Source organism: Marmota marmota, unplaced genomic scaffold (assembly GCF_001458135.2).
Source record: "Marmota marmota marmota unplaced genomic scaffold, marMar, whole genome shotgun sequence".
NCBI classification, from domain to species: Eukaryota; Metazoa; Chordata; class Mammalia; order Rodentia; family Sciuridae; genus Marmota; species Marmota marmota.
The window spans coordinates 10,446,004-10,460,876 of NW_025999932.1; the positions used below are offsets into that span (position 1 = coordinate 10,446,004).

General features: G+C 39.5%; 1 protein-coding gene across 4 annotated transcripts in view; it reads right to left on the minus strand.

Annotated features, from left to right (window-relative positions):
• Pcca (propionyl-CoA carboxylase subunit alpha) overlaps positions 1-14,873 on the minus strand; it is a 357,476-nt gene that overhangs the window by 55,987 nt on the left and 286,616 nt on the right. For all 4 annotated transcript variants that reach the window (XR_007346664.1, XM_015484128.2, XM_015484127.2 and 1 more), the window contains exon 21: positions 7,123-7,176. Coding sequence is in view for 3 of the 4 variants with exons in the window: in XM_015484128.2 (XP_015339614.1) it covers positions 7,123-7,176 (54 nt within the window). In the remaining variant the exon portion in view is untranslated. The remainder of the gene's footprint in view (positions 1-7,122; positions 7,177-14,873) is intronic.

Sequence of the window (14,873 nt, forward strand, 5' to 3'; positions counted from 1 at the left end):
TGATGACCAGGCCTTCCACTCTACAGATCCAAACCATAACAATAAGCAGACTGAAACACACACCCCCACACACACACACACACACAACCAGACAATAAACTATCTGGAGTAGGCCTAGAAACACCCTGGGACAGGCAGCTCACCAACTAACTGTGTATGGACCAAATGCCTGTGATCCCACCCCCACATTCATATTTTGAGGCTCTAACCCCTGATGAAACAATATCTGGAGATGGGAGTGACTAGGCTAGATGAGGCCCTGAGGGTGGGACTCAGGAGGGGACCAGTGACTCTGCGGAAGAGGAAGAGGAAGAGCTGGCTCACTCTCTGCCACATGAAGACACAGCAAGAAGGCCAACCACAAGCCAGCCACTGAGCATGCTGCTCGTTATTCTTGAACTTGCCAGAATCATGAGAAATGAATGTCTGTTGTTTCAGCGACCCTGGTCCACGCATTCGTCACAGCAGCCCGAGATGACTTACATGAACAACTGTGCTTGGCAGCCTTCTGGAGAAGGCAGTGGAGCAACTCACTCTTAAGGAACTTTGGTGGACTTCAAAGCCAAAAAAGCTGGTTTTGCATCGGATTCTATCAGTTATAGAACAGAATAGTTACTTAACTTTCTTGTATTATCATTGTTATTAATTATTGTTGCTATTATCATGATAGTGTTTTGGTTTTGATGGTGCTGCTGGATATCATGCTTACATTTTTCTTTTTCTGCACACTTAAGAATGCACACCCATCGTTGGTATTCTGGCATGTCTGAGCTGGGAAGGTAACTTCAGCTGTGTGGGAGATAACAGGCATGAAAATACTTGGGAAATAAATGGCAGACCTCAACTGAGATCTCAGTAAAGCATACACTTAAGAAGGACCACTGCTAACATGTATTTCTAGATAAATTTTCTCTTTTCATATATATCAAAAAAGCTTTCAGGTCTATATAAAGTGTATATGGACTGGGCAGTGCCATCTAAAAAAAATCATGTCCCCAGAACCTCATGAGTGTAGTCTTACTTGGAAACAGCCTTTGGAGATGTGCATGGTCAGGATGAGGCTTTGCTGGATAAGGGTGAGCCCCATCTGGTAACTGGTGCCCCTGGAGTCACACGAATGAACACACAGAGACATGGGAAGACCATGTGACAACACAAGAGGAGACTGGAAGGACACAGCTAGAAGCCAAGGAACACCAAGGACTGCCAGCAACTATAGAAGCCAGGAGAGAGGAGAGGATGAAACACACTCTCCCTGAAGCCTTTCAGGAAACCTGCCCACACTTGGGCTTTAGATGTCTGCCTCCAGAGTCGTGAGAGAAGACACTGCTGCCGTTTCCAGCCTTCTGGTAGGTGATAATGTGTGGCAGCAGCCCCAGACACCTCCTACAAACCATATACACACACACACATATATACATACACTATACACACACACACACGCACACACACACACACACACACTCCTACAAACTATAATTTAGGAGTAGGAGTGTGATGAGGTTGATACACACTAAAGTTAAATTTTAACTATACTTCAAACAGCATGATAGAAAGGAGACCTCAGGTTTGGATTGAAAGTTCTGAGCAAAGCCTTTACAGTCAACCGAATACACTTATTGAATCTCAAATCTATACCCCTGACATGCATCTGAAATCTATTAAAGTGGACATGAGGTTTTATAGATAGAAGATGGGCCTTTATGTTCCTCTATTAGTAAGGTAAGCTTCCACAACTGAAGGTTGGGGGTGGCAATGCTCAGCCCCACTCTTCACCCACAGACCAGGACAACAGAGTCGCATCTGTGCTACAGCTTCCAATGGGAACACAACAGGGGCCTTGAGAGCTCACATTTGGCTTTTGGGCATCTGTGACCAGGAAGTGACACTCATCACTGTAAGGAGACAAGTCTCCATGGGTCTCTCACGTTTTTCCACTTCTTACGAGTAAAACATCAATTGTTCCTTGCTCTGTGGGATGTCTGTAGACTGGAACAAAGGGAAGGTATGAAGAGTGCCCATTATAAAAGACTCGGCTTCCCAGCTCGGGTGCAGTCCCTAGTGTGTGCAGGCAACATCTCCCTCTCTCCCTGCATCACCCCAGGGGAATGTAGCTTCAGGGCAATGGAGCAAAAATGACCCTCTGGCCACTGTTACTGTTCTAATCAACTGTCCTTTACTTCTGACCTGGAGTCTCATGTTTTCCAGCATTCTCCATGAAATTGTAGCAGATCAATTTGGCATCTAGCAAGAAAGGGAAATCTCAGACTGCTCGCAGTTCTTGACAGTTGCTTCTATCTGTCATATGCTCCCCAACCTGATTCTTTCTGCCTTATTAAAAATCCAAACAACACACAAATGGACTAAATCCATATAACTATGCAGTGTCGCCCCACGTGTGCCTCTAGGACACGGTACCCATGTTCAGAAATGCTCATGGCAGCACTAAGAATTATGGCAAAAAGCTGAAAACTGCTCAGCTTATCAACCCAAGAACAGTCTGCTTGGCTGTGGGTACCAATGAATTCCAGCTGCATGCAACGGGTCTCACAAACAAGGCCCAGCAGGGAAACCAAGTCACAGGAGACTAGAGAATATAACCCTATGTGTGTCAGGTCTGAAAGCAAGCAAAGCTGAACTATGTATTATCTGGGGTTGCAAATATGTGGAAAAATTATAAAGAAAAGACAGAATGATAAATACAAAATCAGGAAGAAATTTCCCATGGCAGGGAGTGACACGATCATGGAAGAACACCAGAAATCTTCAAGAGTCATGGTAATTTCTAAAAATAAATTGTATAGTGGGTACATGGGAATCATTATTCTTTAAAGCTTACAAATGTATTATAAGTTTTTATTTATTTGTCATGATTATTTAGGGAGGCAGTGAGAATTGAACCCTGGGGTGTCCAACTACTGAGCCACATCATCTGCCATTTCTTATGTTGTATTTTGAGATAGAGTTTCCCTCAGTGGCTGAAGCTGGCCTCAAACTTGTCATCCTCCTGCCTCAGCTTCAGTAATTGCTGGTATTACAGGCATGTGTCACTGTGCTCAGCTTATAAAATGTTCTTTTAAATGTACTCGTACAATTATGTAAAATATATTTATAATATTTTGTAATATGTAATGTCATCTAATAAAACCAAGTTTTTAAAAAGTCATGAGATTTACAGGACATAAAAACAACACATTTTTTAAAATTTCTGAGTAGAAATTGAATGAAATTAATTATCCTTATCTCTACTTTCCCTCATACAAAGAAGTATTTTTCTTAGTTTAAATTTAAACTTTTCTTGAACATTGAAGGCTATTGTTATTAATACTCAAAACCCCAACTTTAATAGAAAATTCTACAAGGATTCTCACAAAGACAATGCATACTTGGGGCCTCACCTCTACCATGCGACTACTGCTCCTGACCTGTGTCCTTGCCGCTATGTCTGCTTTGGACACCTTCCACTGAAGCAGCACGTGAGAGTGTCAGCCAATCTCCATCTGTTCTGACAGTCCATGAACTGCACACCATTTCGCCTCTTCTGTACTAACCCACTACTGCTAATAATACACAGGGGAAAAATTCAATGCAACAAACTATCTGGGTCTCCAAACTGCTGGGCTGAAGAATTGTGTTAGGACTGGATTCCTTCTCTGTGTAGAGTGGACCCAGAGCCTCTGGATACCCCAGAAAACAGTCTCTTACTTTCTAGTGGGAGAAGGGAACATCAGCCACATGAAACTCTTATTTTCATTTTTTCAGGTGACATTCGTTAGCAGTTTATTAGAGGGGTGTGTGTGTGTGTGTGTGTGTGTGTGTGTGGTGTGTGTGTGTGTGTATGTGTTTAATTCTTTCTTTCTCTCTAGTCTGTTTGGGTGCCTAATGTGAGTGAAAGGAAATAAAATGAAAGGGCATTTGCTGATGGAATGAGGGCTGGACTGAGGGGAGGACTCTGGGCACCCTCCTTTGCTCTGACCGCCCTTGTGTGGGTCACACCGTCTCTTCTGATGCCAACTTTCCTTATCTGAGGAAGACAGATTAGCTCAATTCTAAGGTCCCAAACACCCTCACACTTAGTGTGTGTGTGTGTGTGTGTGTGTGGTGCTGGAGATTGAACCCAGGGCCTTGTGCACACGAGGCAAGCACTCTACCAACTCAGCTATATCCCCAGCCCCCNAAATAAAATAAAGGTATTAAAAAATGTAAGCATAATATATTATTAGAAAAAAGGTTACTCAGTAAAGGCTTGGTTAGAAATTTTTCTTTTAAAAGTCTGATACTTAGATCCCACACGAGTCAATGGCACTCATTCACTGAACCAATATTTATTGAATACCCACAAGGTCCTGTTCAGAGCATTGCGCCAAATGACAAAAAGCCTATGCCCATGGAGCTTGCTACATGCAAGGGAAGACAATCAATGCATCAAAAAATGCATGTATACTGTGTCAAACAGTGACAGTTGCTAAAGAAAAAGAAGAAAGCAGGAAGGGGGAAAATAAAATGTCAGAAAGGGTGATTAAGATTATGAATGAGACCAGGTGTGGTGAGGCAAAACTGTAATCCCAGCTACTCAGGAGGCTGAGGCAGGAGGATCCAAGTCTGAGGCAGTCTGAGCATCTTTGTGAGAACCTGTCTCAAAATAAAATGAAAAGGGCTGGTGCTGTAGCTCATGGTAGAGCCCCGCCTAGCAGTTGAGTGGTAGAGCCCCTGCCTAGCAGTTGATGCTCTGGGCTCAATCCCTGGCACAGAATAGCAAGAAAACAGCAGACGTGTAGGCAGATGTTCCTAACAGTCACGACAGAAGAAGGGCGAGTGCAGAGCCCCTGAGGAAGGAGCCGGCCATGTCTGAAGAGGAGCAAGAGGCCGAGAAGCCTCCATTTATACAGAATCACTTTCCTACTACTTCAGCAGTGGATCAGGGGCACAGTGTGATTCTATCTCTGAATAAAGAGCCACTGTAAAGAACTAAACACCTCTAAGGGATGGGATATTCACTTCTGTGATGGTTAAATTTATGTGTCCACTTAGTGAGACCACAGTACCCAGATATTTGATAAAATGTCATTTCACATGCATCTGTGAGGGTATTTTCTGGATGAGATGCACATTTAAATCAGTGAACCTGGAGTAAGGTGGATCATCCTCTATAATGTGGGGGGGCTTCATCCAATCATTTGAGAGTCTTAATGGAAAACAATTGACCAACAAGGAGCAATCAGTCAGAAGATGGCCTTTGGGGGGATTGAACTGCACACTTCCACTGTCTCCATCTGAATGGCCTACCCTGAAGGCCAGGACTTGCCATCCATCCACAACTGAGCAAAGCAATTCCTTAAAATCAATCAATATCAATTTCTCCTTCTACACACATGTGGGTATGTGTGCGCGCGCACACACACTCACCCATTGGATTCAAATCTAATATAGTTTCTCTTGAAATACATCTCAATAATAAAGTTTTTGTTGCATTATTTTATAAGAATAACCATAAGCCTTAGGTTCAATACCTAAAATTTAGGTTACAATCAATGAGCTAGAGCCTGAATATACACATACTTTGTATATGTAAACTACACATACATCTTTGTGCATATATAAATGATGAAGTGCTCTGTGAATATATATTATAATATCATTCCCATCTCACTGGGTGCAAAATCATTGCATTTTTTTTATTCAAGCCACAGGCCTCTCTGAAATTCTCAATAAACTCATCCAGCTACCAGAAACTTGCTATGTGAATATATATCCTGAACAATGTACCCAAAGGACATGAGTAGACATTTCTCATATTATAAATAATACTTAGTAAATGGATATGTGAAAAATATTCAAAGATAGTAGCAATAAATACAGAAGTGAAAATTAAAACAATAATGTGCTTTTCTAAAAAATATTCTGAAATTTTTAATGCTACTACTAATAATTATAAATTATATGTGAAAACATTTAATATATTTAATATTTAATCAAGCAAACCTCTTTTTAGCAGATAAATAATTTAGAAAACTATAATACCAGTGAGAGAGTGCAAAGTAGTATTCTAATATATAATGGGTAGGGTTCTAAAAAGATATAAAATAACTAGAAAATTTATAATGAACCATAAAAATATTCATGGCTTTGATTATGTTTAGGAAGAAATGTATCAAATATTTTTTAATTTATTATTTTTATTTATATATGACAGCAGAATGCATTACAATTCTTATTATATATGGAGAGCACAATTTTTCATATCTCTGGTTGTATACATAGTATATTCACACCAACATGTGTCTTCATACCTGTACTTTGGATAATAATGATCATCACATTCCATCATCAAGAAATGTATCATATATTTTTAAAATATCTTATACTTATTTGAAAATAATTCAAAACATCAAAGAAGTAAAATACATTAAGGTGCTCATCATGATACCATTTGTAAAGAAAAAAAAAGTATAGTAGCCTACACCTAACAGTGAGATTCAGGGATAAATAAAATGTCATATCTACCCATCATAATGTTAAATATAGCTATATTTAAATAGTGCTTATAATTATTTTATAGCATTATCTAAAACAATAGGATTTAGACAAAAATTAATAAAAGTAGGATACCCATCATAATGTTAGATATAGCTATATTTAAATGATGCTTATAATTATTTTATAACATTATCTAAACCAATAGGATTTAGACAAAAATTAATAAAAGTAGGATTATCATTAAATTTCATTAGAAAGTTAGATTTAAAAGGACCTTATAGAGAAAGTTAAAGAAAACTGAAGGGGATAAAGGTCAAGCTCACTGTTTTCAAAAGCAACTTTATGTAATACACTCTTATTTTTATTATATAAACACAGAGAAAGTTTTTAATAGAAAAAAGTACTTAAAATACTCAATAAGTTAATTTTTAAAAAAATATGTTCTCGTAAGAAGTGTCTATGAAAATTCTATCATGGAAACTGCTCTAACACATTAAGGCATGTGCTTCTTGTACAAACATCTTACTTTACCAGCAAACTAAACCCACAATGAAGCAGGTTGAAACTCATGGGCTAAAATTAGCCAAATACTATTTTTGTCTCTAAATTAAGAGAATACACAAATAATTATTCTTCTGTACTTACCACTGTGCCAAGAAACTGAATGCTCATGTGTCCACCAGCTTCTCGAGAAAGACACTTAAAAAAAAAAAAGTATAAAATGAATGTGCGCCCACACAGAACCTTGTACATGAGTGTTCACGACAGGCAAACACCGGCATGTCCATCAACTGATGATGACGAAACACAGCACAGTACACGTCCACACAGTGGAACAGTGTTATGTTACTAAATAATAAAAAGGAATGAAATACAGCACATGCAAAAACAGCGGGCAGTCACCAAGGAACATGCATGGCTCCATCTAGTCAAAATGTCTAGAATAGAAAGTGGATTAGTGGTTGCCTCAGGGAGGAGTGTTGGGAGGAGACAGGGTAACTGCTAATTGGTATGGGGTTTGTTTTGGGATGTGAAAATGTTCTAATAACACTGGGGGTGACAACTATGTACTCTGAACAGACCAGACCCCACTGAATTGTAATTTTAAATGGGTACAATTAGATGGCATGTGAACTGTATCTCAATAAAGTTGTTAAAATAAATTAGCATTTGTTTAAACCAACCATGAAAACAATGTAATTCATTTGTGTCCAGAGAAAAGTGAAAAAACAGATTTCACCTTTACACTATACATTTATCTATAAGTCAAATATGATCAAAGCAAATACATTACTATTTACATGTATCTTTCTTGTTTAAACTTGTTAAAAGTCAAAATATTGCTAAAAATGGCTGACTACATAGTTTATTGAAAGTAAATCAGACTTTTCAGATCTTTCTCTTGGGAAAAGTGCTCTATTTAATCCTAACGTGTTCCTCAAATTTTTCCTTTTTCTGTACTAATCAGAGATGGCCCAGGAGCTTCATATGAAGCAGTTCTAAATGAGCTACTATGATTTAAAAGTTCCCAGAAGTCCTGGAGAGACTGAGTGGCCTTCGCTGAACTGCATGCCATGAACTATTACAGATGTATCTTAAACTCCTTTTCCAAAAGTGCAAGTTTACTAACATTAAGCTCTGAGATCACTAGAGCAATGGGACCTCGAGGGACCCTCCAGGGTTCAGCTGAGCCCGCTGCTCCTTGACAGGGGAAGGCTGGAGAAATGAGGAGGAAAATGGTTAAATGCAAAATGTTTCCCCAACTTGCAAATATTGCAAGTGATTTGATAAAACATCCTCAGCTGGCAGAGAAGGCAGCATCCTACAGAACAGGGAATTCAATATCCATGCTATTACTTGGGCCCTTTTAGTTCACTTCTAAGAATTAATACTAAGGAAAAAAAATTATGGATAGGCACAAAAATAAGTCTACAAATATGGTATCTCCCTGTAGTTCACAGAACTGAAAAATGTCGGGTAATCTCAAGGACTAGCAAAAGGAGTCATGACATAAATTACGGTATATCCACAAAGACATCTAAAAATTTTAAAGATGCAAAACATGTTCACACAGGTAGAATATCCCTTATCCAAAATGCCTGAGACCAGAAATGTTTCTGAGTTGGGGGTTTTTGGTTTTTGCTTTTTTTGGACTTTGGAATATTTGCATAGAGTATCCTGGTTGAACACTCCTAATCCCCAAAAACAGCACTCAAAAAGGTTTTGAATTTCAAATTAGAGATGCTAAACCTGTAGTATATTTCAAAGTGCAAAAAGAAAGAACTAATCAGTTTGTTAGAATAAGTCTCATAAAGAAACTCCATATATTATAGAAAATTCTAGAATAAATAATGTACATAAAACAATTTATTTCTGGGAAATTTAGTTGATCTTTTTCTTTTTCACTTACCTGTTTTTCCTTTTAAATGGACATGGATAAGTGAATAAAGGCAAAAAGTGACAAAAAGAACACAGAATGGAATAAAATAAATTATTTCCTTAGTGTTCAGTGAAAGGTTCAATGAAGACCTGAGTGGAAGCCTAGATCTGATACTGGGGCTTCTTCTATAGTCCTCATTCTCACTGCCCATCAACCCATGGACCACCATGTGTAGCACTGCTGGCTAGCCTTCTAGGAGACTAAGGAAAGGACAGCACAACTTTAAATAAGTATAATTCAGTATGATGAATCCACTGTACAAGATGTACAAGGTACTGTGGGGTAAAAGACCAACTAAATGCCTGAAGAGTTAAAGAAAATTTGTGGATAAATATTAGAGCTGGTATTAAAAAAATGAACAGAATTACAACCATTCAGAACACAGAATAGAGTTTCTTGAAAAATTAAAAATAGGACTACCTTATGATCCAGCAATCCTACTACTGGTTTTATATTCAAAGGAATTGAAATCAGTATGTTGAAGAGATATTTGTACTCTCATGGTTCATTTAAGCATTATTCATAACAGTCAAGATCACCAATGGATAAATTAAAAAATTCTGTAATATACACGATAGAATACTATTTTGTCTTAAAAAATAAGAAAATCACTTGTCCTTTGTAACAATAAAGATGATGTTGGAAGACAGTATGGTAAGTGAAATAAGATAAATACTGAGGATCTCATTTCCATGTGAAATCTAAAACAATTGAACTCATAGAAGAAGAGAGTGTGATGTGGCTCATGGTAAAGTGCTGCCTAGCGTGGGAGAGGCCCTGGGTCTAAGCCAGGAAAAAACCCAGATGTGTGGTACACACCCATAATCTCAGCAGCTCAGGAGATTGAGGCAAGAGGTTCGCAAATTCAAAGCCAGCCTCAGCAACTTAGTAAAGCCCTAAGAAACTTGGTGAGACCCTAACAATGAAAAATTAAAAGGGGTGGTGATGTGGCTCATTGGTTAAGTACCCCCAGGGTTCAAGTGCTGAAATGAAAATAAATAAATAGTAGTAGAAAATAGAGGTTGGTTACCAGAGGCGGAGAGTTAATGGTCAAAGGATATAAAATTTCAGTTAGTTCAAGAGGTCCATTTTACAACATGGTAGATACAGTAGATACAGTTGGTGACAATGTATTATACTACTGAAGATAGCAAGAAAAATTTTAAATGTTCTGACCAAAAAAAAAAGAAAATCAGTATGTGAGGTAATATATATCTTAGTTAGCTTGATTTAGCTATTCTGTAAAGTCTACATTCTTAAATATAACATTTTTGAGTGATAAATAGATACATTTTTGGCAATAAAAAATATTTTTCTGAAATGAGCAGGTATTCTCAAACAGGAAGTAACAGAGAAACTTTTGTGCTAATGGAACCATTTATGCCAATTTCAGATTAAAAACAAGTACAGTATATTTAAGGAAAGTTGAGGAGCTCAGTGTAGGCAGAGAGAAGGTTGGCTGAGGAATGGAAATGACAAGAAAGAAAACAGTCAAGGACATACACAGCCAGGTCGCTCTCTCTCTCTTTTTAAAAAGTTTATTTTACTTGTTAATTTTTTTATGTGGTCCTGAGGATGGAACCCAGGGCCTCACACATGCTAGGCAAGTGCTCTACCACTGAGCCTCAGCCCGAGCCAGCAGCCAGGTCTGTCTTTGTCCAGGGCAGCTCATTGTTGACAAAGTTCTTATTCTTAAGAGCTGGGGCGTGGCAGGTCTATGTTGTAGAAAGACAATGGCAAGATTGAAGAGTGGGGACAGAGAGGAGTCAGAGACCGAGCAAAACCGCTGGAAACCTGGGAGGTAAGCAACTCTGATGGTTGGGGCTTGAAGAGCACCTGAACCCAAAGATGATCTCGGTTTTGTTTTACAGACGAGGGACCCAGCACACAGGAAGGTTAGAGCAACCTGCCTGCACTGGTGCTGCACAGGACTCACACCCCTGCTCTGCCTGTGTGGATGCAGTATCTACACAGTGCCTTACACTTGATCGTCAATTAGATGGAGAGTGGTTTTTTAAAAATGTTTTTTTATAGTAGATGGGCACAATATCTTCATTTCATTTTTATGTGGTGCTGAGAATTGAACCCAGTGCCTCACATGTGCGAGGCAAGTGCTCTACCAACTGAGCTATAGCCCCAGCCCCAGATGGAGAGGTTTTGAAGGTCAAGGATCAATTCTTACACTTTCTCCTCAATGCCGGCAATACCCCATCAAAGCTGTAGAAATAAAAACCTAAGAGCAATCTTCACCAAAATTCTTCAGTTTTTACATACTATGAAAAATAAAAATAAGTTATATATCCTTTGATCATCTAACATAGACATTTGGCTGGGGAGAAGTACAGGTGTAGCTGCTAAGAAATCAGGGAAAGGGGTAGTGCACAACGGTCTGGACTGTGGACAGGTGATCAATGAACATGCCTGCCACCACATTCCTGGGGTTTAGAGTAGTGAGGAAATACCCTGTGACAGCACCCCATTACTACCAGCCACGGACTTTCCCCAGTAGTGGTTAAATTTTCTGTCCTTGGCAGCCTAGGTCAGAAAGAAGAGCCACAGGGCACAGTCCATATTTTAGGTGGGTGGTAACTGGGCATTGAATCCAGGGGCACTTAACCACTGAGCCACATCCCCAGCCCTTTCTTTTTCTTTTTTTTTTTTTTAAACTTTGAGACAATGACTCCCTAAGTTTTTGAGGCTGGCCTCAAACTTGTGACCCTCTTGCCTCAGCCTCCTAGGCAGCTGGGATTACAGGTGTGCATCACCACACCCAGCCTCACACTCCATTCTTTAACTTCCTTCTTACCCCGTATCTTACCCAGTATCTAATTGGCAAATCCATTGCCAATCTTCTCTGCCCTCCACCAAAAATACATGTCACATTAGTCCCCTTCCTATCTCCACTGCTACCATCTTGATGTAATTTAGAGGTCAGGAAACTTTTTCTGTGATGGGCCTTACAGTAAACATTTTAGGTTCTATGAGCCCAGATGCACAATTTGTGGATATTATGTGGCTACTTATAATGTGAGAAAACAAATTTCCATAACTTTTTAAATATAAAATTCAAAATGTAGCTGAGCACAACTTTCTGTAATACTGGTTCACTAATAAGGAGAATGGAATTCTTTTATTTTCAGGACAAAGGTTTGTCCAGTATAGGGCTTGATGTTCCTTATCATCAAAATCAAATGCAAACGTTTGCCTATAACTGCTGATCTGCAGTGGGGTTTATGTATTTTATCTTTGACAATGTCTTTTCCCACACAGAGGGATTGCCAAAGCCTGACTTCAATCCACAAGCACATGATTCCACCAGAGCAGATCCACTGCGTGGCAGGCATTTACAGAACTGTTAGACATTTTCCCTGATCTGTGCCGTTCAGCTTATCTTACACCGCAGTTTAATCACTTCCAAGGAAGGGCAAGCAGAAGCTCCTCAACTGTTCAGCTAAATGGATTAAAATACAGAAATCCCCTTTGCCCTTGCATTGAGGTTTGGAAAAATGCTGCTGAAACTGTAATTAGCTTCTTGTACTAAATGTTTTGACAGCCCAGGAAGTGTAAAAAGAAGCCTGACACTTATCATTTTTGAGCTTCTCAAAAAGAAATGATGAGTGTCTGCGACAATGGATAACCTAAATATCCTGAGTTGATTGCTACACAACGGAGACATGTGCTGAAATGTCACACCGTACCTCGCAGGTAAGAACAATTAGTACCTGTCAACTAAAATAAAGACATTAAAGACTTTTTCAAAGCAGCTTGCTATTATTGTGATTCAAGTGCTAGTTGTTGTCAGTACAAGTTTTACACTAAGCAGTTTCATCTTGCAGTGTAGGTTGAATTCGTTAAACTGCAGCATAAGCGATTTCAAAGCCATTCAGTGTTTGGTAACAGTGGTTGAGGGTGGTTCTTCTTGTTCAGCAAAATTTTCATCTTGGTCGAGCTCAAAGGATCACAGTAGCTTCACCTGTGCCAGGCCCTACACGGCTGTGAGCAGGGCACACCCTGCACTCCACCTCTACTCACAGCAACTGCTGCAAGAGCGCCCAGACACGTGCAAAGGAACCGGCATGGCTCTGCTCCAACAAAACTGTGTTTTGTTGAATTTCCACTGCTACCATCTGAGTGTTGAATCTCACATAACTTTTATAAGCCATGAAACATTATTCCCCGTCCCAACCACTTAAAAATGTAATAACCACTCAACTCATGAGTCCACAGAAGCAGGTGGTGTGGGCTGGCAGTTGTCTTCTTCTGGTCTAAGCCCCTGGGGCCTCCCACCAAGGCCTGCACCAGACAAATGGATGATCTCTGTCTCCACCATCAGGCCCAGCTAGCTGCCCGTCCTCCTCAGCAGTGATCTGGAGTCACGTCCTATCAATCTCTCCATCTCCTATGCACAACCCTCTAAAAGCTTCATAATGGCAACGAGTAGGACCCTAACTCTGGCTCACAAGGGCCCTAGCTCACGGCCCGGTCCTCGCCCATCCTCCCCTGCTCTCCTCCCCACATTCTTTCTACCTTTCATCTACCAGACGTTGGCAAGGTTTTCTCTTTCTCCTCATTGGTCTCAGCTCGGTGTTGGCTATGCAGAGAGGACTGCCTCTGGGCCCTGTCTCACTTTCTATGCATTATCCTATCTAGTGGTCTTCCTCCAGCCTCTGGGGTCTTACTAAGATTGCCTACTTTCTGTGCTTACAGGTTTCCTGTGTCACTTGCTCCGGCTTTATCTGCAATGCCCAGAAGGCTGCCCGAGTCACACCAAGACAATGCCAACGTGGCTTTTCCTTGCCCTAGGAGGGCTGGACTCATTCCCAGGCAAACATTAGTAGTTCACAATAATTAATATGAAAATAGATTTTAAAATTTAGATTGTCATGTGAAAAACAAAAGTTTTATCATTAAGTGTGTATCCACAGATAAAGTACCAGTAAGTTCCATCTAACTTTGCACTCCATTCAAGGCAGGCCACAATTACAAATAGAATGACCACAGTCTTGTTTTTTACCTTATGACTACTACTTGCAGAGAAGGAAGACAGGGAGGTACCAAAGTCTGACATATCTTGGCAAATGGAACTAAGGAAGAGAGGGAATGAAACTTAACTAGAAAAGGGAATTTAATTCTCTTTCTAAAAGGAACATTTCTAAAAGGAACATTTGCTTCTCCCACACTGAAGGATTAAGACAATTAGCTCTTAGAATCCACAAAAAAACCAAGTACTCAATATGTACAAAAATGAGTTGGATGCATGCCAAAACAAACATGAACTGACCACTTGATAAGCCAAGAGCAAAAGTATTAGTCCAAATTAAGACTTCTATTCCACCTTATTAAAACAGATTCCACCCTTGTTAAAATATTTTCTCCAAATATTCTACCCCTTTTTCTATTTTAAATGGCACTTCATAGCCAGATAAAAATTTCCTTCTTTTCTTATTTTGATAGTCTGCTCCAACATTTACAAAATGTGCTTTTTATTTCTTTAAAGAAAAGAAAATTTTAGAAAAAAATGGTTTCAACATTTGTTAGAATGAAATTCATACAATATAAGCAACTTACTCAACAAAGTCAAAACAGTCACAAAACAAATCAAATGCTCAAAAAAGTATCTTCAATAATAAAATCAGAGGAAATTTAACATTTAAAAGTAATGTCACTGAGCAGTAAAAGGGAGAAAAGGATCGCTTTCTTCCTCCCCCACTGATTCCCAAATTGATAATATTCGTCAAAGGCCATGACCACGGGATTTGTCTTACCAGTCCCCAGTGCAGCTGCTCGTATTATTTTCCATGTTTACTACAATCAATGTTCATTCTATTCAAAATCCTCTTCCTCTAGCAGCCACTAAAATATAATTTTCTATTAACAGCAGAGGAGAAAAAAGTAGGTGCATGTGTGTGTGTGGGCGGCAGGGGGGGGGTGGCTTCCAGAAGGACATCCCCCCCCC